Source organism: Carassius gibelio, chromosome A13 (genome assembly GCF_023724105.1).
Source record: "Carassius gibelio isolate Cgi1373 ecotype wild population from Czech Republic chromosome A13, carGib1.2-hapl.c, whole genome shotgun sequence".
NCBI lineage: Eukaryota > Metazoa > Chordata > Actinopteri > Cypriniformes > Cyprinidae > Carassius > Carassius gibelio.
The window spans coordinates 16,601,699-16,627,154 of NC_068383.1; the positions used below are offsets into that span (position 1 = coordinate 16,601,699).

A 25,456-nucleotide genomic window follows, 5' to 3' on the forward strand; every position below is an offset into this window, starting at 1 on the left:
ATTGGAAATAGCAAGCAGCGTTGAATTAAAAATAAAAAGTTTCTGTAGAAAGACTGAAAGTTCTTGTTAAATGTACTCCAATATTCTTTTATTTAAAACTTAAAAAGTATTTTTTTTACAGATCATACTAATAAAATTTACTCATCAGTACTCTGACCTTGCTAAAAACACTGCTCTAAATTTGCTAAAGGAAATATCAATAATCCTCTTCAAATATAAATCAATTTTCTCCCATATTTCTCTAATAATAATAATATAATTATTATTAAATAATAAAAATAATAAATTATCATTACTGTTATTAAAATACTGTTATTCTTTTTGAATATACAACTGTTAAGGCTGATTCCCCTAAAAAGTCCAAATATTGTGGCTCCTGTCCGCTTGATAAAACAATGAAAGGCAGGGTATGATAGCTGGTACACCTGTTTGAACTGCTATAAATGGCCTAGTAAATTACAAAATGAAGACAATTTTAGCAGGCAGATTTTAATCTCTAAAATGAAAAATTGTGGTAGACTATTCTGGTAAGCTTTTAGTGTGGGCTTGAGATCCAGCCGAGCTCATCTCCACCGTGTCTCAAAGCCCACTTGCTGTATGTGGCGGTTTGCATCATTACATTCTATTTGATTTGTCCCAGGTATTATATTAGAGAATAAACAAAAAGATTAAAGCTCACCTAATCCAATCAATGGCTGGAAGCGCATCCCTTCTCTCAACAAGCCGGACCAAGCTAAGGATTACCCAAAGGTTCAACGTTTCTTTGAAATCCTTCAGTTTTAAATATTATTTCAATTTTTTTTATGTTATTCCTTTAATTAAATGGGCAACAACACAAATGATGCAAACGACTACTAATATGAGAATATGGTCATCTCAATACAACAGATGTTTTCATGTTTTTCATAAGCTCAACGCGGGATGTACGCTGAAAGCACATACATACACAAACAGCATATCTACAGATGTGTAAATCAGCTGTGTATGCTGGCTGGATGGTCTGCTGGCATTTTAGAATAACAAATTAGAATCATTAAGAAGAAAATTAATTGGTTTCAATAAATTGGCTCAAACATTTGGTCAGCAGTGCTATGGGGAAAATCACAACAATAAACCTGTTTTAACCCTTCTTGACTCCGCAATGAAAACAAGACATTTGAATTTACTGAATGAGTGATTTCTTTGACACAGCATTATTACCTGACTAGGAGAATTATTATTTTAATAAAAAGTTTTAATTACTAACAGTTTTTTTTTTCACATTAAAACTTGTAAACTTTTACTTTCAACTTATTCCTGCCACCATGCTAACAAATGTGTTGTGTGTATGGATTTTGTTACCCTTTTTTCATATTATAGACTTTTTACCCTAAAACATGTAAATCATAAAAAATTTAAAATCATACAAATATTGGATCTTTACTGTAAAATTATTAATTATATTAAATATATACATATATATATACATACATACATACATACATACATATATATATATATATATATATATATATATATATATATATATATATATATATATATATATATATATATATACATACATACATACATACATACATACATACATACATACATACATACATACATACATACATACATACATACATACATACATACATACATACATACATATATATATATATATATATATATATACATATACATACACACACACACACATATATATATATATATATATATATATATATATATATATATATATATATATATATATATATATATATATATATATATATATATATATATATACATATATATACACTTTTTTTTCTTTTACAGTAAAATATTAAATAAGGATTTAGCTGATCAAGATTAGTTGAAAAGTATAAGTCTTTATTTTTTTTGATCATCCCTCATATACACACTCACTCACTCACTCACTCCTTAACATAAAGACATCAAATATCAAAGACAATTCATGAAAAACAAATCCGGTGTTATCTTTGAAGTGTTCTTCGTTTGCTGTTCAGGGTCTTATATCAAGAGGGCATGAAAGAGGACTTGTGTGTCTTATGATTAGTGCAGTACATAAAATAGAAGAGATGACCCAAATCTAAGTTGCACACAATAAGTATTAAAGTATTACATGATATTAATCCTGCCATTCCATTACTCGCTCAATCACTGCTTGCCAACTAATTACTGAGAGTCCTCACATACACCCATGCACACACACGCACGCACGCACACACACACAGTCACTTACATCAGGTCGCAGTAATCTTCTAAGAGCATCAACCAGACTCGCTCTGTACTGGTCAAGAAACAGACTAAGAGAAAAAGAGAAAGACAGAACAACTATTAGGATTACAATACATTGGAATGATAATGGTTCCAGATAAAGCAGCAGGTTATTTTTTTTTTTCACTGTTTGTGAATAAATCCACCAGCAGGGTTTGCAGATGTAGTTTCAGTGGTGTGACAGCATTCAAATCAAAAGGTAAAACACACACACACTAACAGAGATGAACGATTGAGGAAGTATTGAATTAAATTTTCGCCAAACATTCGAATAATGCATCTCATAATTTGTGACTGCAGTTGCATCTGATACAATGCGTATTATTATTCTTTAGCATGAGTTAAACAAATTAATTTTACTTTGTTGGAAGAGCTCACTGGTCATGTCTAGTGGTCACGAGTTTAATGGATAGAAGCGTTTCATTAGCAGTTCAACTTTTGACCCTGTGTTTTGGGTGGAGTAGGTCAGTCCAGACAATAGAGGTTGAGTTTAGGGGTGAGAGTGCAGGAATGTTCGACTGGCCACATTGGCCTTGACAGGGTACGTCAAACATAACCCTTCCCAATTTACCAATGGTACTTCCTCCTTTACTTCCATATATTGACCTGTCAATTATGTAATATTTGCCTTTCATTCTTTCTCCTTTCATTAAAAGTATTTTCTGTTTAGTAAAAAGGTAACGACCACCTGCAATAGCACCATCAGTATTTCAAAGCCTTTGGCCGCAAGATTTGCATGTTGGTTCTGTTGTCGTGATCCTTTGCGGCGTTATCTGACATTAAAATCCCTCTCACAGTGCATTTACAGTGCTATAAATAGAAGTATGGTAGCATATTACAGAAGTACATAATATGTGAAACTTTACACAGCTCGCAATGATGACAAACACACCACAAATGTGGCTTATCTTGAAATATTTTTGGCTGTGGTAATCTGAAGGTGATGGTGCTAAGATTAAAATATATGGGACTAAATACTTGATCTGACCAGTCCAAACTGCATTAACTTCATCCCCTCTATGAATACAGGAGCTTATGCTAAGATGACTGACATTATTGATGATTAGAGTGAAAACCTCTCTTATGTGGAGATGTTTTTACAGATACATATTCAAATTCCTTCATGTTTCCTGGACACTTGATGGATATATATATATATATATATATATATATATATATATATATATATATATATATATATATATTTTTTTTTTTTTTTTTTTATTTATTTAATTTATTTATTTTTGTACAAACTACATTTAAACAGGAACCTTAAGGTAAAAAGGTTTTTAAGATCATAAGAATAATTTTAGTCAAGAGTGTCCAAAATGATAGCAATCTATATTTATATTTATTTAGCAAATTATAAAAAATGTCAGAGGTACTGAAAATATTATTGACCAGCCCCATTTTTGTGCTATTTTTAAGGCAGTTGTATGTGTTGCTTAATTGTGTATGCTTTTCCCCCTGTGTGCTATTATTATAATTAAAATGGCTTCACAATATAGCTAGGCAGGTGACACAAAACGTCTCGGTTACGTACGTAACCCTCGTTCCCTGATGGAGGGAACGGAGACGTTATGTCGACCGACAAATGGGGTCTCACTTGGGAGGCCAATCATCTCTGATTTTAAGAGAAAACGCCAATGAAATTGGCAAGTGGATTAACACACCTGAGCCACTCCCCGTGCCAGCGGGTATAAATAGGGCGACAGGTGCATCCACTCATTAGGTTTTACGCTGAGGAGCCGAGAACGTGTCCCGGCAACAGCGAATGGTTCAAGGTTGTGGCATGGGGACATAACGTCTCCGTTCCCTCCATCAGGGAACGAGGGTTACGTACGTAACCGAGACGTTCCCTATCTGTCGGTCACTACGAGTTATGTCGACCGACAAATGGGGTCCTATGGAAAACGCCATAACCTGAACCTCGTCACAACCCTGAGGCGCTGCAATTGTTGACAAGCCTTGGCGTGCCACAAAAGCTACGCTTAAGGTCGTAACCTTCCCAAAGCCCCAGCGCAAATTCACTGACCTTGGTACCGAAGGGGCCAAAGGGTGAGTACATCGCTGCTGGAGAAGGCCATGCTGCTGTTCCGCCCACATAAAGTAAATGGAAGGGATTTCAACCTTCAGTGAAAGATTGCTTCAAATCTTCCCTATTTGTTCTTTCAGCTGGCAAGACAATGGGGAAGCGAGCCTTTAGGAAAGGTCGCTACGGAGACCACATCCTACCCGTAGGGAGGTGACATGTGGATATACCGATATGGACTGACCCAGGGGGCAGTACCACATATGGGAAGGGTCTCTGAGGCAGGTCCTACCTTGGAGTAGGGATGGAACGGCTGCCAGAAGAGACTGACAGAGCGATCTGTCAAGGGAAGACACGGGTTTGCCAAGAGGGAAACCTTACCGTGGAAGAATACACATATGGGATTACCCGTAGGGAACCCAGCCATATGGACACCTAGCCCAGTACAGGGGCTGACCGGCTCCGGGCATGCTAACGCCAGTACTGGGCCTGGCGACAGACTGCTCCGCCAAGTCTGACGCCGAGGGTGCTGGAGGATGCTCGACCAGGGTACGCCAACCGGGGAACTCTACTGGGAGAAGAAGGCGCTCACATCCCCTTGTTAGGGGGAATGGCGCAGCAAGCGAGACACCCAGCCAGCCCTTCCCGCCAATTACCTGTTACCCAACACACGGGAGGAAACTGGCTCTACACGGAGGTTGTAAAACCTCGCAAAGGTGTTAGGTGTCGCCCAGCCCGCAGCTCGACAAATGTCTGCCAGAGAGGCGCCGTGCGCCAACGCATAGGAGGAGGCCACACTCCGTGTGGAGTGGGCCCTCACCCCCAGGGGGCACGGCTCGCCTTGGGAATGGTAAGCCAAGGCGATGGCGTCCACTATCCAGTGGGCCAACCTCTGCTTAGAGACAGCCTTCCCCTTCTGCTGACCTCCAAAGCAGACCAGGAGCTGCTCAGAGCTTCTGAAGCTCTGGGTGCGGTCCACGTATATGCGAAGCGCTCTTACGGGACACAGCAACGACAAGGCTGGATCTGCCTCCTCCAGGGGCAGCGCTTGCAGGTTCACCACCTGGTCTCGGAAGGGAGTGGTGGGAACCTTGGGCACGTATCCAGGCCGGGGTCTCAGGACAACGTGAGAGTAGGCCGGCCCGAACACAAGGCACTCTTCACTTACCGAAAATGCTTGGAGGTCCCCGACCCTCTTGATGGAAGTGAGCGCGATCAGGAGCGCTGTCTTGAGAGACAGGAACTTCAGCTCAACCGAATCCAGCGGCTCAAAGGGACCCCTCTGAAGTCCCGCCAGGGCAATAGAGAGGTCCCAGGAGGGAATCAGGGGTGTCCTAGGAGGATGTAACCTTCTGGCACCCCTCAGGAACCTAACGATCAGGTCATGCCTCCCCAGGGACCGGCCGTCCACTGCATCGTGATGTGCTGCAATGGCAGCCACGTACACCTTCAGGGTGGAGGGTGACAGCCCACGCTCCAGCCTACCTTGCAGGAAAGAAAGCACGACTCTGACCGGGCATCTCCGGGGGTCTTCCCGGTGAGAAGAACACCAATTCGTGAACAGACTCCACTTCAGAGCATAGGCCTGCCTCGTAGAAGGGGCTCTAGCCTGAGTGATAGTGTCTACCACCGCTGGGGGCAGATCACTTAGGTCTGCCGCGTCCCGTCTAGAAGCCACACATGGAGGTTCCAGAGATCTGGGCGCGGGTGCCAAATGGTGCCAGGCCCCTGAGAGAGAAGGTCTCTCCTCAGGGGGATGCGCCAGGGAGGGGCTGTCACGAGGAGCATGAGTTCCGGAAACCAGGTCCGGGTGGGCCAGTAAGGCGCAACCAACAGGACCTGTTCCTCGTCCTCCCTGACCTTGCACAGTGTCTGTGCGAGCAGGCTCACTGGGGGAACGCATACTTGCGTAAAGCCAGAGGCCAGCTGTGTGCCAGTGCATCTGTGCCCAGGGGGGCCTGGGACAGGGAATAGTACAGCTGGCAGTGGGAGGACTCGTGGGAAGCAAACAGGTCTACCTGGGCTTCCCCGAATCGACTCCAGATCAGCTGGGCCGTCTGGGGATGGAGTCGCCATTCCCCGGGGAAAGTGAGCTGTCGTGAGAGCACGCTGGCTGCACGATTGAGCTCCCCCGGGATGTGGACAGCACGCAGCGACTTGAGCCACGTCTGACTCCAGAGGAGGAGATGACGGGCGAGTTGAGACATGCGACGTGATCGTAAACCGCCCTGTCGGTTGATGTACGAAACAGCCGCAGTGTTGTCCGTGCGGACCAACACGTGCTTGTCCAGCACTAGCGGACGAAACCGTCGCAAAGCTAGATGCACTGCCAGCAACTCCAGGCAGTTGATGTGCCACAGCAGTCGAGGTCCTGTCCAGGACCCTGAAGCTGCCTGCCCGTTGCATGTCGCGCCCCAGCCCGAGTTGGAGGCATCTGTTGTGACAACAACGTGCCGGGACACTTGTTCTAAGGGCACGCCGGCCCGTAGAAAAGCAAGGTCCGACCAAGGACTGAATAGGCGGCGACACATCAGTGTGATGGTGACACGATGTGTACCGCGGCGCCATGCCCATCTCGGGACTCGGGAGCGTAACTAGTGCTGAAGTGGTCTCATATGAAGCAACCCGAGCGGCGTGACTGCGGCTGCGGATGCCATATGCCCCAGGAGCCTCTGAAAGTGTTTCAGCGGTACCACTATCCTGCCCCTGAAGGAACTCAGGCAGTTCAGCACTGAGTGGGCACGCTCGCTGGTGAGACGTGCCATCATACTCACCGAGTCTAACTCCATACCGAGATAAGAGATTCTCTGCACAGGGGAGAGCTTGCTCTTCTCCCGGTTGACCTGAAGCCCCAACTGACTGAGGTGCCGAAGCACGAAGTCCCTGTGATCGCACAACTCTTCTCGGGACCGGGCCATAATGAGCCAGTCGTCGAGATAGTTGAGGATCCTGATGCCCACTTCCCAAAGTGGGGCAAGGGCGCCCTCCGCGACCTTCGTGAAGACACGGGGGGACAGGGAGAGCCCGAAGGGGAGGACCTTGTACTGCCATGCCTGACCCCGGAAGCAAAGCGCAGGAACGGTCTGTGACGAGGGAGGATAGAGACATGAAAGTACGCGTCTTTCAGGTCGATCGCTGCAAACCAGTCCTGGGGCTGGACGCATTTGATAACGCGTTTCTGCGTCAACATCCTGAACGGGAGCTTGTGTAGGGCCCGATTCAAGACTCGCAGAACCAGGATAGGTCGAAGGCCACCGCTTTTCTTGGGCACGATGAAGTAAGGGCAGTAAAGCCCCGTCCTCATCCCGGCTGGAGGGACCGGCTCGATTGCATCCTTCGCCAGGAGGACAGCAATCTCCTCGCGCAAGACAGGGGCGTCCTGGACTGCCACCGAAGTCTCGAGCATGCCATTGAACTTGGGGGGGTCGCCGGGCGAACTGAATCGCATAGCCGAGTCGAACCGTCCGGATGAGCCAGCGTGACGGGTTGGGCAGCGCAAGCCACGCTCCCAGATACCGTACAAGTGGCACCAAAGGGACAGTCGACATACCCGCAGTGGTGCAGCGATGGGGAGTCGTGCCGGAAGGCCCAGAAGGCACTGCGTCCTGGGTCATCGCAACCACACTCCCCGTGTTCCCGGAGGAACTGGCCAGAGACGCGTGGAGAGGCGTTGCGTCTCCGAACCGCGACCTCTTGGCCGCTGGCGAAAGGGGGCGTCGTGGGTGAGAATGAGGAAGCTGTGCGTCGCTCATTGTCAGCCCACAAGCCTTGCAACTCGGAGGAAGGAGAAATTGCTCTTCCAATGAAAATGTGGGTGCCACTGGCCGTTCGACCAGCGGCGGAACAGAACCAGAAGATTCTCCACCCGGCCCTCCTCCGGGGGAGGGAGTGGCGCTCTCTCCGCCATCTCCTGAAGAACAGTTCTCCGCATCTCCGAGTTGGGCGCGGGGGGCGCCGCTCTCCTGCGCGGGGCTCGACACGCCGGCCTCGAAGAACTCTCAGCACGGGGCGGAGCTGGTGTGGAGGACGCAGGGGGGCGCCCTCGGCGACGAGCAGGCTGAGGCACTGCCTGCGACGGAATGGTGGCAACCAGAGGATCACGTCGTGGCAAGATGTGCTGTATGGCCTCAGTCTGCTGTTGTTCTGTCAGGAACTACTGGGCACAGCCCCTGACAGCGTCGCCACACAGGACAGCCTGGGACATGGGAGCATCGAGAAAATGCACTTTGTCAATGTCTCTCATACAGACCAGGCTGAACCTGAAACGGCACTACTGGACCACCAGAGTGGACATCGCTTACCCGAGGGACTGCGTTGTGACTTCTGTCACCCAGAAGGGGGAGGTCAGTCGCCATGCGCAGCTCCTGCATCAACCTCGGGTTGGTCCTACCCTCGTGCATTTGTTAAAGCCTTGGCTTGTTGGGTTTGCAGGATAGCCATGGCATGCAAAGCAGAGACAGCTTGGCCCGCAGCACTGTAAGCCTTGGTAGCGAGCGCGGCCGACAGCTTACAGGCCTTGGGTAAGGGGCGCGGACTATCCCTCCCAGTAGCGGCGTTTTGCGGACACAAGTGCACCGCAATCGCACTCTCCTGCTGGGGAATGTCAACACACCCCTAGCTGCCTCGCCATCGAGGGTAGTGAGGACGGAGGAACGAAATGAGCTGCTTCCGGCCGTAAAAGGGGCCATCCACGACTACATCACTTCCCCATGCACATCCGGGAAGAAAGGAACCAGAGTAAAACGCGGTTGTGAGTCGCGCTCCACACCGAGAACCAATCAAACAGCCATGAGCACTCAGGGCTGGCGGTGCATTCACCTCCATCCTGATGCTCACAGCTGCCCGGGCAAGCACGGCTGTCGACTCTGAGTCCAATTCGGCAGTGGCGACAACACCCGAGGGGGGCAGCCCCGCCGAATCTTCATCCACAGAGGTCGATAACCCATCCCCCGATGCTGCAATCGACATCTGATCTCCGGCGGCAAACTGAATGACCCGCTGGGACTGCCATAAGACAGCCCAGCAAAATCACCCAGCAGCTGCACAGGACAAACACTGCGGAAGGGGTAAGAGGTCCGTGGGGCGTGGCCCGGCGGAGAAGCTCTCACGGTCACCTTCAAATCTCCCAGAGCACTAGCCGGCGGTCCTCTGCTCGAGACAGAGAAACCAGAACGGGTAGTGACAGAGGGGTCTGCTCCCTTCCCTTTAAGAAAGGGGAGACGCGATCACAGCGTTGCCATGGTCACACACGCAGTGCGTGCATGAACCATCCACGAACGCGCCTTCAGCGTGCTGAATGCCCAGACACGGAAGAGAGCGAACGTGGCCGTTGTCAGAGAACAGGAAACGGCGTCTTGAAAAAGACGCGAATCGTCCGCGATTTGCTCTTTTAGGAAATCTGCTCTCTTAGTTGAAGCGCCCAGGGGAATCGCTGAAAGGGACACCGCTGTTTGCGCCGTACCGCCAACCAGAACAGCTTCCCGACACAGCAGATGAATGGCTTTGTGGAGTATAACGGCTTTCATACAACCACTCGGCTCCGAAGCAAAAATCTAATGAGTGGATGCACCTGTCGCCCTATTTATACCCGCTGGCACGGGGAGTGGCTCAGGTGTGTTAATCCACTTGCCAATTTCATTGGCGTTTTCTCTTAAAATCAGAGATGATTGGCCTCCCAAGTGAGACCCCATTTGTCGGTCGACATAACTCGTAGTGACCGACAGATAGGGAACATCATACTTAGGTGGTTAAGGTAAGGTGCTTTGAAAATACACAGATGTAAATAGATCCTTCTTTCACTAACTCTATGTATTAGAAAAAAATATTGTACAGAATGAGCTGGAACTAGCATTAGAAGGCTCAACAAAGGGGAAAAGTAAACAAGAAAAGGTGATAGAAAGAAATCAGCTAAATAGCATAGTAACTTTTAAAAACTAAAATAAACAACTGAAAATAAACATGCACAAAAGCTTTTATCTTGAGTCCACAGACAGGGGAAGCTTATAGAGGAAACCAAGATGCCAAGCTCTCAGTCAGTCAATCACTACAGCAACGAGACCACTGCAAGAATTCACACCAGCGGCCTACACTGTGTGTTTGTGTGCGTGTTTGTATAGCGAAGAGCTTTAATGTTCTGTGTGTGTGTGTGTGTGTTTGTATACCAGAGTGCTTAAATTTTCTGTGTGTGTGTGTGTGTGTGTGTATGTGTGTGCAAGCAGTAGCATAAACCAGGGATCACTAAGAGACGTGCACTCTCACTTTTGGCTCAGTTGCTGTGTGTGGCGGGGGGGCAAAAAACATTGCTTTTTCATAGACAGCAATGTTTCAATAAAGGATGTTTACCCTCATGCCAATTTAACAGACATGATTACATGATAATTGCTTTTACCTAGGCGAATCTCACACACATATTATATGGAGATTCACCTGTTAGTGTCAGATGCCCATCCCCATGGGAACTGCTGGAGGGATCAAGTGGAGGATACTGGTAACTGATTCACGTATCATGGAGCACGGCTGACTGCTTCTACACACGCTTGACCCTAGCCTGGTGTTACTGCAATTCCAACTAAAGATCTAAGTGATGGGATACAAAGTGTTTTTCCAGAATGCCATTCCATAAAAAAGACTCCCTGCATGCATGTTTACATGTAGAAATGAAGAAATAGAAATGAATTCAAAATAGAAATGAAGCTGAACACAAATGGGTGACACTTTAAACATCCATTATAAAGTCATTATCACACTTTATTATATAATGTATTGTATATGAAAATTAAAATGTCAGTAGTTCATGTAAATCAATATGAATGCAAAAAAAAATAATAATAATAAAAGTCTCAGGATATATCTATTTGCAGATACATTAGCATTCATTTGAAAAGTGAAGATGCTTGTCAGGCCAATCTCAGAGTATAGGATTTCACAATTTTTACACGTGAGCAGCTCACGATCCAGAGTTTCCAGAATATAAGAGCAGCATTGAACTCATTTCTGGATATGCTGTTGTTTGAGGTTGCTTATAACTTGAATTTCAGAAAGCAAGAGACACTAACCATCTTCGCAAACTTGTTATGAGAAGCACTTATAAACCAGCTGGTGACAAAAGAAGATGCTTTAAAACATCTCTGCAGTTTTATGACAAAACAGATTGATGGTCTCACATTTAAGAATGTATAAATTATGAAATAGTAGTTTCTTACTTAATAATGATAGCTATTATTAGTAGTAGCAGTAGTACTTTATAGTCTTATTTTTCCTTGGGGAAAAAAATAATGCTAAACATAACTAAGTGTCACGGTTTCAGTTAGTTTGGACTACATTGTTCCTGCCCTAGTTAATTGGTCTAGTTATCACGTGTATATTAATTCAGTCCTGTTTAAGTTTTCTTTGTCCGGTCTCATCAATGTTACTTTGTGTGTTTGCTTAAAGACTTTCTAAATCTTCATCTTTGTGCACTTGCTTACATAGTGTAAATAAAAAATATATATTTCTAGACAGGCAATATTATTTCAGTGCATGATTATCATAAAGGCATTACTGTTATCCTCAATGGCACACTATTGACAACCATTTTTTAATTTACGGCCATTTTTAAAAGAAATACTTAAAGTAGTAACCAATAAAACACTTGACTTTTCTTTGAACTCTGTTGTTGCATTTACGCTGAAGTTTCATTTACACATTTCTTGTGCAGTCAAGCTGAGCACTCAGGATCCAAATGCAAAATATAATAACAAAAGTACAAGAAACTCTGAAACAGGGAAACAAGAAAACACAATAGAGCTCACCTAAGATTATCATCATAGAGGGATAAGTCTTAAATGAACACTGTTTCTAAATATGCACACTCTACTATACAGTAAGCAGAAAACAGTATGTGAAATGGGTAGTATGACTGAATTCATAGTATTTATGAAACAGTAGGTGAAAAGGTGACCTACTGCTTTACATGGTGCACACCTGATGGACACATGACTATCCCATTAAAGATCTGTCCATCTGGCAATGATAACTGTGAATAGTGTGTAGGCTTTCATTAATACTACACAACTTCATATATACCTATAAACCTTTTAGGACACAGCCAAGGACACAGATGCAGACAATCAGGGAATAATGAAGGAACGAACAGGAAACAGGAACAAGACAGAACTACAAACTAAAAGACTAGAAAGAGACACTTCTGAAAACGTCTGGCTAACACAGCATATCAGACTTTCACCTGCTCAGCGGTGAGGAAATATCACTTTAAACAAAGCTGCAAAAGTCAAGTAAAGAGCTGTGGGCCTCGAGTGCTAATTTCATGCTTTTGTCGACTTAGCGTAGCTGCAAAACATCGTATTCAGACAAGAATACCATTGTCTTGTGAAGACAAAGACAGGTGAGAGAGAGTGCTGTCTTTTGGAAGAACCTTTTGCTATTGTAGCTGAGACTACATCTCTATCTCTCTCTCTTCTCCTAGTGTGAGCGCCGCCGCATTATGTCCTGCCTTTCTTGCCGATTGTCTGAAAGACTATAATTAATTGGAGCAGAAGTGTGGCTGTTGACCTTTTCGCAGGTGATCGTCAGCGTGGCTATGTTCGTTAATCGCCAAGCGATCACTCTCCTGACGACGGCAATTACAGATGAGTTGCCAGTGCAAGCAACGGGGGACAGCCAACGCGGCATGATTCATTCTCACGTACCTTCTTCTCTCACTCTCTCTCTCTCTCTCTCACACACACACACACACACACACAGACACGTAGTATCTCCTTACTACACACAAATCAATCTCATGCTGGCCCTCTGCTGCACATTTTACCTGCGTATTAGCTGCCATTTGTCTGACATTAGAATAATAGTAGGCTGTACCAGACTTTAGTGATCATCGCCAGAGAACACCGAGGTATCATTATACCCCACCTCCATCAGCCTCCCCACTTTGTGCTAGATAGAGACACAATGCCAAAGAACATCCTGTTTAAAGCAGGGCTTATAACAATTTAATAATGTAATAAACTATAATAGTGTTAAGAAAAATGTTGATGAGGAAAAATGTGTATATTTTGAAGATCGTTTAATCTTTTTTTTTAACTGTATAATAAAAGTCAGTGTGTTTACAAAAAAAAATCAGACTGTAAATTGATATATTATACAGAATAAATAAAATCATACAGGTTTGGAGCGAATTGAATGAGTAAATGATGACAATTTTCCATTTTGGGTGAACTATAATTTTAACAACTAAATGACCATGTAAACAAGAAGAACAGTTCATATTTGATCACATGATCCCTAAGCTGGATTTCCCAAACTATCCAACATAGCATTCTAGTAACATAAAATTTTCTTGCATTAAATAATGAAATCTGAACGGACCAGTGGTAAAATTTACATCCAAATGATTGTCTAGTGTGATGCACACACAACAACGCATTTACACAGACATACAAATGAGAAAAAAAAAAAGACAACATGTTCAACATGTTCAGGACCTGGCTAATTGAAATGTTTGTATTGCTCCACAATCTCTCTCTCGCTCTCTTTCTCTCCTTGCACAGGCATAATTATTTGCAATTTGCCTAAGACATCCATTTGCTGGGACGCCAAGCATGAAAAAGAGGCAATTTCTGAAAAATGGAAATGCCTGGTGGAGCTGGCGGAGGGGAAATAATGCAGTGCCATCCACAAGCTGATGGCTGCCATCTGATAAGCGTTAGGGGCGCAGGAATATTAATGCCCCATCAACGGGACACAAGGTGCACACTTTTATTGAAGGTGTAGACATATTGTGGCTGGAGATGCTGAGATATGATATTTATTTTGTAATAGCTTTGAGAACAGCTGGTTTAGACAGATGTACAGAATCTCCTTGCCTGCTCAGAATAATATAATGTTAGAAAGAACAAGCGGTTAGGCCTGAAAGGTCTGTATTGGAGGTGTCATGCAACAACTGTGTTAGGATTGTACGAGTGTCATGTTTTGGAAGATGGTGGGTCTCTGAAGAACTGACAGTTCAACAAAAGGATCAACCTACCAGTCAGCGCACATCACCACGTCAAAGCGACCCTCCAGAGCGGACATATCGGCCTCATTGTCCCATCTCACCACCCTGAAAGAGGACAGGATGATAGCTGCGTCATCAACCCTGTTTCACAATTTATCATTCACCCCCGTAATCCCCCACAATGCTGCATCCAAAGATATTTCACACACCTGACACTTGCTTTATTTGCGCCGTTGTCTGGCGGCGAATGTCTTCTCTCTTTTCTTTAAGTGCTAGGGCTAGTTTCCAGGCAAGCAAATCTGATTATTAATTAGCCATTATTAACAGTCAGTAAACAAAAATTACGTCTTGTGGAAATACAATCTCCTCTCTCAGTGGGGGTCTGCGCTGCTTTATTCACTGACTTGAGAAAGCGAAACCACCCCCCCCCTCCCTCAGCCAATCACACGCGACCTTCACCCCACTCAAACCGCGCTCTGACAGGAAGCCTAATCTCTAAAGAAAACAATCAAAGTAATGCAGGCTAATTATACGTTTACTCTTTCACTTCATCAGCCCAGTGTAAATACACAGGGAGGGGGAAGTGTGCAGAGCAAGAGAGAGGAGAGGAAGACGAGAGGGGGAGAGAGTGGTTAGATCACTGAGTGGCAAAATTACTTTTTAGGTGATAATGCATTTGCATTTGGTGTGCACAGTGGATGAGCTGTGTTTTGGCAAATGTGAGAGAGGGGTGTTATAGAGAGAGTGTGTGTGTGTTGGAGTTTTCTAGATGAGGGCATTCAATCACGGAGAGTGGCTCATCATCGCTCTGCCTGGATACATCTCGGCGCGCTAGAGAGCGTAGCGCTCGCTCCACAGGCTGCAGATACGTAGTTACCGGGCTAACTGGGTTCAGGGAGTGACACGGAGCCTTGCAACCTCATTTTTGCCTACTTATTGACACTATTACGTCCCGAACACAAGTGCCGTAAATGCCACTTTACCCAAACACACTTTTCTATACTTCATGGCATGCTTGACTATGCAAAGCTTCAGTCAGTTATTACACTTGCATTTGTATTGACATAAGAGATGGACTTCATAAGGCTGTAATGTAAAAGCAATATTAGTTCTCTGTCTTTTATTAATAGAGATGTTCGGGAGGTGTATGCGTGATTACCTGCTGGACACATTGGTAGACAGGAAGAGCCCCTCTCGCCTGTTCCTCTCGATTACACTGCGCACATCTGATGCTCTTTGTCAAGAAATGCAACACTGTTTCATTATTAATAAAGGTATGACAATTAAAGATACATATTAAATTAAATTAAATACATACATATACATATTACAATATAATATACAATATAATACAATAAAAATAATAATTTGTCAATGGTTATCAAAATGGATAAACAGACAGACATATAGACAGACAGATACATACATACATAAATGTTATTTTAATATTTAGTACATTTAGTATACTTTCACAACACAAGAAATTACATTCATAAATTTATTGAAAAGTTTGTCTGGTATTGTATTTATATTCTTTTGTGAACGTTTATAGGGAATAGTACAACCAAGTGATCAAGATGCAGAATATACAGAAAAGTACACAAAAGTATGGACGTTATAAGTGAGACACTGTGGAACAACAGCTAGTTCATTTTCTTTATCATTTTCAGTTATCAAGACTTTATTACACTTAGCTGATTTCTTGTTTAATCATGTCAGGCCGTTTCATATGACGTCAACCCACAGAGTCCATTTGCTTCCGTAACAGCCGTCTCTCTCCACGGCTCATCCTCCGATTACCACTGAGCTCAAAACCAACTCATGCAAAGCATTCCCATAGGTAATCAATAGCGAGGCTTTTAACCTGCAGCCATCTCCTCAGTTGGTGCCTCTACCCATTGTGGTTATACTGCGGGATTGATGTCAGCGCATCTATGAATAGAGCCTTCGACAGTTTTAAACTAATTCAATTACGATTTCTCGCTTTTTTCTGGCCTGCTTTCTCTCTCGCTCCATGGAAAACAACCGTAGCAAATCCAATCTATAGTTCAGGGATGGAGGGCAAATCCCTCAGAGAAAGAGGGGAGGGGGCTGGGTGCGCATGTTACACTGTGAGATCCACAGCTAAGGAGAGAGAGTGGAAGGCTTACAGTGTAATCCCATCAGGAAAACACCACTGGGGGAGAGGTTAGCACTGGCATCTCTCTGATTCTCTTTAACAGTGCCCCGAGACATTGACTTCCTGTGTAACACCTGTGCATATATTTCCTCCAAGTTTCAGGACTTCTGATTAACAGTTTGTAAAGCTCCGGAGAGCAGCAGCTATTAAAGAACATAATCAGTGTGTGAAAAGTACAATTTAACAGTATGGGTCTCTTGATTACACATTCACGGCTTTAATACAAGAGTAGACTGAGATCAGAACGTCATGAAACCACTCAGCACTTTCTGATACACATTATTCAGTCCCAGTTGGGCTCATTGGCAGTTTTTTTTGTTGTTGTTGTTGTTGATAAAGTATGCAGGGAAAGTGTGTGTGCATGTGTGTGTTCATATGTCTAATTCATTCATATTTGGTTTAGGAAGTGAGAATACTGCTTTTGCATATCATATTTGGAGTAACTAATCTAATTGTCCTGCAATAACATACACTCACACACAATGTCATGAATCTGACTGTCTGTTGACATATACAACAGGGGTTTTAAACAACTCCAGTGGGGACAAACTATGCCAACAAATGAACCACAATAGGAACTTTGTGCTATACTAATGATGCAGTTACTGCAGGATCCATCTTGCTGATAAAGCAGGTTGAAGAGCCAATATGGCTTTGACGTAGAAGTCAAAGGTAATTAAAATTTCCTGTAACATTCTTCTGTAACATTAGTCATGAGTCCAATTATTTGGTTTTTAAGAACAACTCTCTATCATTATGACTGCGTACACAAAGCATGGCAAGACTTCAAGAAATGAATGATACTGTAGGGACCATTAACACTAAAGCCCCTTTCACACCCGGAAAATTGCTGGAACATTGCCAGGTTGCCATCTGTGTGAATGCAAACGTGTCCCAAGATTGATTCCGGGATTGGTCCCGGGTCAGGGACCTAGTAACATTGCCGGGTTCAGTCCCGGAACGAGCGCTGTGTGAACAAAAGCCAGAACTAATGCAGTAAAGGGTGTGTCGTAGTGTTGACACACTTTATTGCGCGACTCTTTTACCAGGTGTTTTGAAGGAAGATCAACGTTTGAGACGAAACACATATGTGCAAACTGTAACGAAGCAGAGATCAGTTAGTTCCGTACTTTCCATGCTGAAGCTGAGATCGTTCGCCAGTTTAAGTGAAAGTGCATTACACGTCACATCATGATGTCACGTGTCTTTACGGGACCTTTACAGGTTGAAGAACTGAGAAGCACAGAGAACTTCACAAAGCCAATATCCATGAAAGAACTGCAAATGATAAACCTTTAATTACTGACACCAATGCCAAAACACCAAAGACAAGGTGTTAAGATCATGAAACCTGGACAGTTGGAGATTTACTTCAATATCTACACTGATTATCTCAATAACCTCACGTAAACATCAAACCACTTTGGGCAATTTTTGGAGAGAAGTGTAAGAAGCAGATTCCCTCGTCCAACATCTCTAAAGCAACGGACAGATGTTCTGATAGACAACGTTCAGCTGGAGACTGTTCAATCATTGTGCTAATCTGGTCTAAGAACACTGCAAGCTATATTAAAGGCATTGGTGGTAAAACACCTTAATGTTAGTTTTATTAATTTACATAGTTTAGTTTTTAAACAAAGGTCAAACCTAAATGCTGAAACTGAAAATTGCTTTACACACCAGATTTGATCATATAGGTTTGTATGGATCTATCCCAGGACAAGTACTTTTAACACTTTAAAACACTGTACAAGTCAGGAACACAGATTTAATACATTTATAAATAGGTTTACATTTAAAGTTTGGAGTAATCCGATGACTAGCATGCTAATATTAACATTTCAACTGTGTGGATCCTTTCATTTTCTTTCCTCTAAAACAAAGAAGGAAAACAGCATATCCTATAGGGTTTTCCCAAGAAAGCCTGTCCTTTCCTGGCCTCGTCCGATCATCAGATCATCTCTTGGCGTTCTATTATGGCAGAAACATCTCTGAAACAAAGCACTGCCAATTAATGCTCTATCAGCCTTCTGCCAGTCTTCTCACACTCTATTACAGGAAGCCGTTTAGAGACAGACTACGCATGTTTTGAGTATGTCTTGCTCTGCTCCCTTTCCCTCCATTTTCTTTTAAACAAATCTCTTCTCAATGAGGAGCTGTGTTGATTTCATGCCACGGCCATTGTTCTTTGAGTCTTGATATTCAATAAAAGCTCATTGTAGTGGCAGCGCTGGCTGTTGTACTAACGAATGTGGGCATGGTAATTTTGCGGCGTTTTGCTGTCACGTCTGTCGTCTCCGTTTTTCCTGCCTTTGTGGGCCAAACGATGTGGCTAATCTAAGCGATTGTGGTGGGAAGACGAGAGATGGAGTGCGGGAATAAGAAAAAGCGAAGAAAGGGAATGAAGAATGAAGGTTTGAGCTGGCCCTGTCACCTGTTTAAGCTTCATCCGTGCTCCTGGCAAAAGAGAGAGTCAATAGAGGAAAGGAAGAGGGGGGAGAGGGCGAGAGACAAGGAGCAGGTGAGTCAACACACACAGCGGTAGCCTTCAATGACATGAATATGTATTAAACATGCTAAATGCAGGTTTCGGGTGTCAGCTTGATGATTTGCTTCACATTCAGATGTGTCGAGGGGTGTGTGCCTGTGCGGGTGTATATTCTTTGACAGAGTGCACATTAAGAATGGCCGAGTGTGTGTGTGTGTGAGGTGAAAGTGAGAGGAATATCGGAGGTAACTAAGGGTTAAATAGACAGTAAGGTCTTATTTTCTGTCGAAAGTACACACACACACACCAAACACATCGCTGTCACACAATTCTGTTCCAAAACCAAGTGAGCTGTCTCTGTAGGGAGAGTTTTGTTTAGGTGTCAATTTAACACGTGAAAGCTGTTGCAGAAGGTATAGGGGATGCAATTATGCTGCCTTCTAAGTTCCCTCATTTAGAGTGAAAAAGGCTACCCCAGAATGCACTGCGACAAGCTCAATGATAAAATAAATGAAGACTGTAGACAAACAAGAGAAATGTAGATGGACCCTTTTCACATTTCTAGGTTTGTCAAAAGATCACAGTCATAGTTGAGTAAAATTCTACTGTAGTCAACAGGAGACTACATCAAATATATGTAGTCCCCCGGTTCCCTGTATATATATATTGCTTCCTATTTGCTAAAAATAGTAAAGAGGATAAATTATATATTAATCGAATATTACTTTCCTTTTCATTTACAGATCCTGTCTATGTAAGTTCCAGATCATTCATTTCGGTTTCAGACGCTGCCTTTGAAGACAGCTGCCTATGTAGGGAGTGGGCAGCTTACTAGGTTTTGGAACAGAGCTACACACCAGTCCATACTGCAAGGATACTTTGAATTGCCTTCTCGTTGCCATCAGATAGCAGCACTTCCTTCACATCAGCACAAACTGCAATCTGCGGAAAAAGAAATAAGCAAACAAATAAATAAATAAATAAAAGAAAAGACAGACATCCTCAGCACACTGTTTGCAAGCAGTCATATCTGAAGAGTGCTGATTTTTAAAGCCCTACTCCAAAACGACCACCCCTCTCTCTTTCTCCCTTGCTCCCTCTCATCCATCGCTGTCTGTCTCGGCCGTTTTTTCATTTTACGTCTGCATTATTTTAATCATTCAATCAAATCAGTCAATACTTTTATCATTCCTGGTGGATGGGAGCCCTCTATCTTGCTATCACTCTGTTGGGTAATTGCATTGTGACAGAGGATGATGGTGAGTGTCGAGCCTTTCATTTGCAGTGTGGCGTTTATCAGGCAGGGCCATCGCGCTCTGCTGTCACTCCTTACTCGGCTCGTGAGGCCTGCCTGATGCCCTTCATATAACTTTGTATTGCGAAGCTTCTACCTTTGTGTTGCTCCACTGTCAGCTCTTTCTGTCCTCTTTGTATACAGTCTTTTCATTCAAGTAGTCATCTTTATCAGAGCTGTGGTGTAACAGTTGTTTGGAGAGGCGCAGTCGGCAGAAGCAGGGAGTGTGTGCGTTTGTAAAAGTGCTTGCAAGGTTTTATATATGTGCTTTTGAATAATGCGATTTCGAATTTCTGACAGTTCTCAAACACGGGAAGCAAAAATTATTTTTTGGCACACCTGCCAATGCAGAGGGAATTTATTTAATATTTTATTTCTTATGTCAGTCAATATTATGCAGTTTAATGATGGGGTAATACTTAAGGAAAATTAGCATGTGCTATAGCACTGTTCAAAATTTCAGGGTCAATAAGATTGTATTGTTAAAATATATTTTATTATGCGTTAAATTAAAAGTCACAGTAAAAACATTTGTAATGTTACAAAGGATGTATACTTCAAATAAATAAAGTATACTTCTAATTATTCAAGTTTTTTATGTTTCTTAAGCATCATATCAGAATATTAGAATGATTTCTGAAGGATCATGTGACACTGAAGACTGGAATAAACGCTGCTGAAAATTCAGCTTTATATTACAGGAAGAAATTATACCTTAAAATAAATTCAAATGCAAAATTGTTATTTTAAAATTGTGAAAATATTTCAAAATATTACTGCTGGAGTGTATTCTATTAAATAAATGTAGTCTTGGTGAGGCTAAAAAAAGTTCCTAATAAATTTGTTTTGATAGTACATTGCAGCAAATATTTCACGACATCATAAAGAGAAAACCAGCATTTTAAATTTTCACAGGTAAAGCAAAGACACACAGATTGCAACAGGATATCTTAAGTAGTTGTCAAACAAAAAGGTTACATGCACTGACAAAATGAAACAATACAGCAGAATCATCTCTACAGACTGATGTAGTGTTTTTTGCCCTGTGGGCAAGAGTCAGGTCACCACCAGCTAGCCATATGGGCATCAAGACCAGCAGGAAACCAACCAGTCACCCAAGAAAAACATGGATGGCACTGCCAAAACCACAGCACTCCGGGGCGGAGAAAACACAGAAGAGAGAAGCTATTATTCCTTGCCATGGACTTAAATAAACACAAGCATCAAGAAGCACTACAGTAAGTCAGACATGAGGAAAAGGAGGAATGCAGGTTAAAAAAAAAAAGGTAGAGTGGGGGGATGAAAGGGGCGATCCACTAGCGGTCCGTAATGTCACAACACGGGGGTATTGAGTGGAGGTATATGGGAAGGCTGGTCTTGTGAAGGCGAAATCGATAACATGTTAAGCCTGTCCATCTGGAGAGGCTACTACAAACTACGGTACACTACACACAGCCAAATCCTAAGCCACTGATGTGTGTGTATATGTGTGTCTTTGTCCAAGACAGAACAGAACGTGTTTGCATATGCAAGCCTGTGTGTTTGAACGCTTTTGATGAAGTTAGCCCATTGGGCCACGTGTGTTTATGGTCACTGAGGTAGAAATGTCAATTTGTGCTGGCTGATTTCACGTTGCTTACAATATGCCCATGTTAGATTACCCATGCTGATCCAAATTGCCCATTTGCTTGTGACTGTCTGTCTGTGTGAGCACTGTATGCAATTTTTGCTTTCACTTTTGACTTACCATGAGACCTGCGAGACACGTCATCCCTCCACCCAGCTCACACACCGCCGAGCCCCTGTGAGACAGAGAGACACAGAGGGGTTTGATGCGCTGTTTAGCGTTAACATTGAAGTACATGAGTATGAGAGTGAAGTTTTTAAGCTCAAATGAGATGAAAACAGGAGAATGGGAGCGATAGAGAAAGAGAGCGAGATGCTGTTGTGTCTTGACAATAACGCTAATTAACTTGCTCGTGTAGAGGGATGCCATTGATTGGAATGCAATTCCACTGGGCTCATTGATCTCAACCTTCCTCTCTCTCCTCTCTGCATGTAAGCGGCTGTATATGGGTTTACAAAAGAAAGCTCAATTGTCCTTTTTCTGCTGGAAACTTGGATTTGGGCTACAACAGGAATGGGAAGCTAATTAAACATGCAGGATCAATGTTCTGCTTTGATTCAGTACTGTACTGTAAGTACCCTGATTCATTACAGATGGCAATACGGCAGTATTATCAAATACATCGTTCTAAATTAGTTGAGAAAAATATACTTGATTATAACCTTAATAAAAATTATATCATGTTAATACTGTTGGAAAATCATTGTAAATAATCCAGAGGCAATAAATAGGAGGTGGCAGTATTGGAAACTAATGCTAGTTGCAACAGAAACACCCCCAAAAAATTTGTTTCCCAGGTTGGGAGTTTTTTTTTTATTAAAAAACAAAAAAAACATGATTTTAAACCCTTAGTAAGAAAGTTCTGACCTTTTTGTACAATTTTGTACAGTTATTGTTACAAATTCTCTCCCCGCCTCCCAAAACTCACATTTAAAGTGATTCATTTCATTGTGGGAAAAATCTGAAATTGGGTTAAAAGCATTAAAAATAAAACATAATTCACCTATTATTAATTGATTACTTATTGCTTTCTAAAATGCTCAATGCATTTTGCTAATTTTATGCTCTTTGTAATCAAATATCACTACACAAAACACGTTGAGGTTGGCAAAAAACACTTATCCTCGTTGCAAGTGAACATCATGTTTGCAAACATGTTAGCATCTGGCTAATTAGCCTAGCTTCTGCAGAAGAGTTTGACTGGACAAATAGCCTTTAAACCATATAAACCATTCAATAAATGGATATAGAGTATATTGAAAGTAAATAAGCCCAATTGGCTATCCTATCTAAAAACAACACATTTAACTGCATTTTATTTCATTAATAGCATTTTTGCTTTTCGTTCCTCAAAACCAACCTGCCACTTTTTAGTCACATCGCAATAATATACTCAGACATATTGTACTGTATATACAGAGACCTACACTACACACCCAAACAGAATAATTCATATGAAAGGTAATTCATATAATTCTCACAGGAATGGAGGATTTACACAAAGACTATAATTTGCATAGAGTTCATTTGTGTTCGTCATACACAAAATATACAGTAGAGAGTCCTTGTAGATCAAAAGCCGCCCAGAGCCACACACCAGAACTGTTTTCTCTCTCTCACACACACACGCAGCCAGCTTGACTTCATCATTTTGCAAGTCCCCCTGTGTTTGTCTGCTCTAGGCCTGTGATCCGACACCTTCCATTGACAGAGAGAGAGAAGAGTGGAGGATGAAGAGAGAGCGATTGTTGTATGAGGGAGTGCAATTAAAAATTAATGCGCACAAAACTGCTAGTATGAGCCACGGCGGGGACAAAGCCCCAGTGACAGGTAGCTATTTGGCTGTACATTGGGCTAGTGGAAAGAAAGGCAAAAAACCAGAGGGATGAAGAGAACAGATGGGCGCTCTCTGTAAATTGACTTTTTTTTTGTTCTGCTTTATCCTCCTCTTTTTCTCTTTTTGGTGAGTGCCTGATAACAGGTCTGGAAGATAGCGAGAGGGTGACAGTCCTTGATGACATACAGGAACAAGAGCACACGTTGACAACACACACACACACACACACACACACACACACACACACACACACACACAGATGCAAATTAACTTCAGTTTTTAATTTAGAGTTCTGAATATGCACCAGACCAAGTCACAACAGATCACAGGTCTTAACACCCTTCATACGCATACACACACACACACACACACACACACACACAGAGAGAGAGAGGCTCCTACAGAAGCATTGGTCCAAGGGTGCAAATCTTGCTCTGTCTCTATATGCCCAGCTGACCTTCAGCTTGCCGCTATGTGATCGATAAGCCTCTCTTCCCTCTTCTGCCTCTTGAATGTAAAAACAGGAAATCAAAGGCTTCTGTACTGCCTTGAGTGCAAATCAGAAAGTGTCCCTTGCTTCTCTGTCATATGGCCAAAGTGATAGAAAGAAAATGAGAGCGAGAAAGCGCGCGCGAGAGAGGGAGAGAGAGAGAGAGAGAGAAGGGGGCTCACGTAAACATGTGACTTTTCTTCAGGCAATAGTAGGCCATCACCTCTTCAGAAGGCCAGACACCTGAAAGAGAAAGAGAGCACGGTTAGATACCATAAAGTGTATGAAGTGTACCAAAAGTCCAAGTTTGTTTACAATAATGGGTATTACTACACAGTTTTTACCAACACATTAAATTTAGTGCACATCAGAACATAATCTGGCTATGAGTCATCCATTCAAATATGAAAGAGCCTTCTGACTGACATATTTAAACCACTGATCATAACTCATATGATTTACCCTGATGTTTAGGAGCAGGATATAGACTAAAAGCATAAATGCATTAAAAGTGACAGTTTGGAGAAAATATACTACCATTCGAAAATTTGAAACTACGTTTTTTTTAAAGGCTCCATTTTTTGTGATCAAAACTACAGTAAAAATAGTAATATTATGAAATATTAACAGTCTCTATTCCATTTTAATTTATTTTTTTAATTTATTTAAAATGCAATTAATTACTTTGATTCATCCTTCATTATTCTAATAGGCCAATTTGTTTCTCAAGAAACATAAACCAACACATTTTTTTAGGATTCTTTGATGACCTCGAAATTCAAAAGAACAGTATTTAAAATGTAAATCTTCTGTAATATTATAAATACTTTTACTTTTGATTCCTTTAATGCATTTTTGCTGATTAAAAGTATTAATTTCTCTGATCTTTCTGTCTCTATACATAATTGCCACTACATCTTTTTCATTAGTTTTATTCAGCATTTATTTATTTATTTATTTTCATTTGTTGTTAAATCAGTGAATTAAGTTAAAAAATAATGTTTTACCAAAATAAATAGAATTGTATAACTGATTTTTTTTCTTTCTGAACATTCATCTAGTCGATCATGTCATGTAGTTACTATAGTATAACCATCAAAATTTGTCTCACATTTCCTTGCATAACAGATGAGAATGATACTTTAATGTACAGCATAGAAGGCCAGATCATTAAAAAAAAAAACTCATTATGTTGAACATTATTTATCAAAGACCGCAAGGAAACGTTCAATTTA

At 42.4% G+C, this 25,456-nt stretch overlaps 1 protein-coding gene across 5 annotated transcripts in view; it reads right to left on the minus strand.

Annotated features, from left to right (window-relative positions):
* Window positions 1-25,456, minus strand: part of camkmt (calmodulin-lysine N-methyltransferase) — a 93,998-nt gene that overhangs the window by 10,445 nt on the left and 58,097 nt on the right. For 3 of the 5 annotated variants that reach the window (XM_052613293.1, XM_052613291.1, XM_052613295.1), the window contains exons 5-10: window positions 24,404-24,464; window positions 22,015-22,069; window positions 19,852-19,915; window positions 15,466-15,538; window positions 14,337-14,411; window positions 2,249-2,312 (exon numbers count right to left, since the gene is read on the minus strand). In XM_052613293.1, coding sequence (XP_052469253.1) covers window positions 2,249-2,312; window positions 14,337-14,411; window positions 15,466-15,538; window positions 19,852-19,915; window positions 22,015-22,069; window positions 24,404-24,464 — 392 coding nt within the window. The remainder of the gene's footprint in view (window positions 1-2,248; window positions 2,313-14,336; window positions 14,412-15,465; window positions 15,539-19,851; window positions 19,916-22,014; window positions 22,070-24,403; window positions 24,465-25,456) is intronic. The other 2 variants (XM_052613294.1, XM_052613292.1) reach the window with 1 other exon arrangement.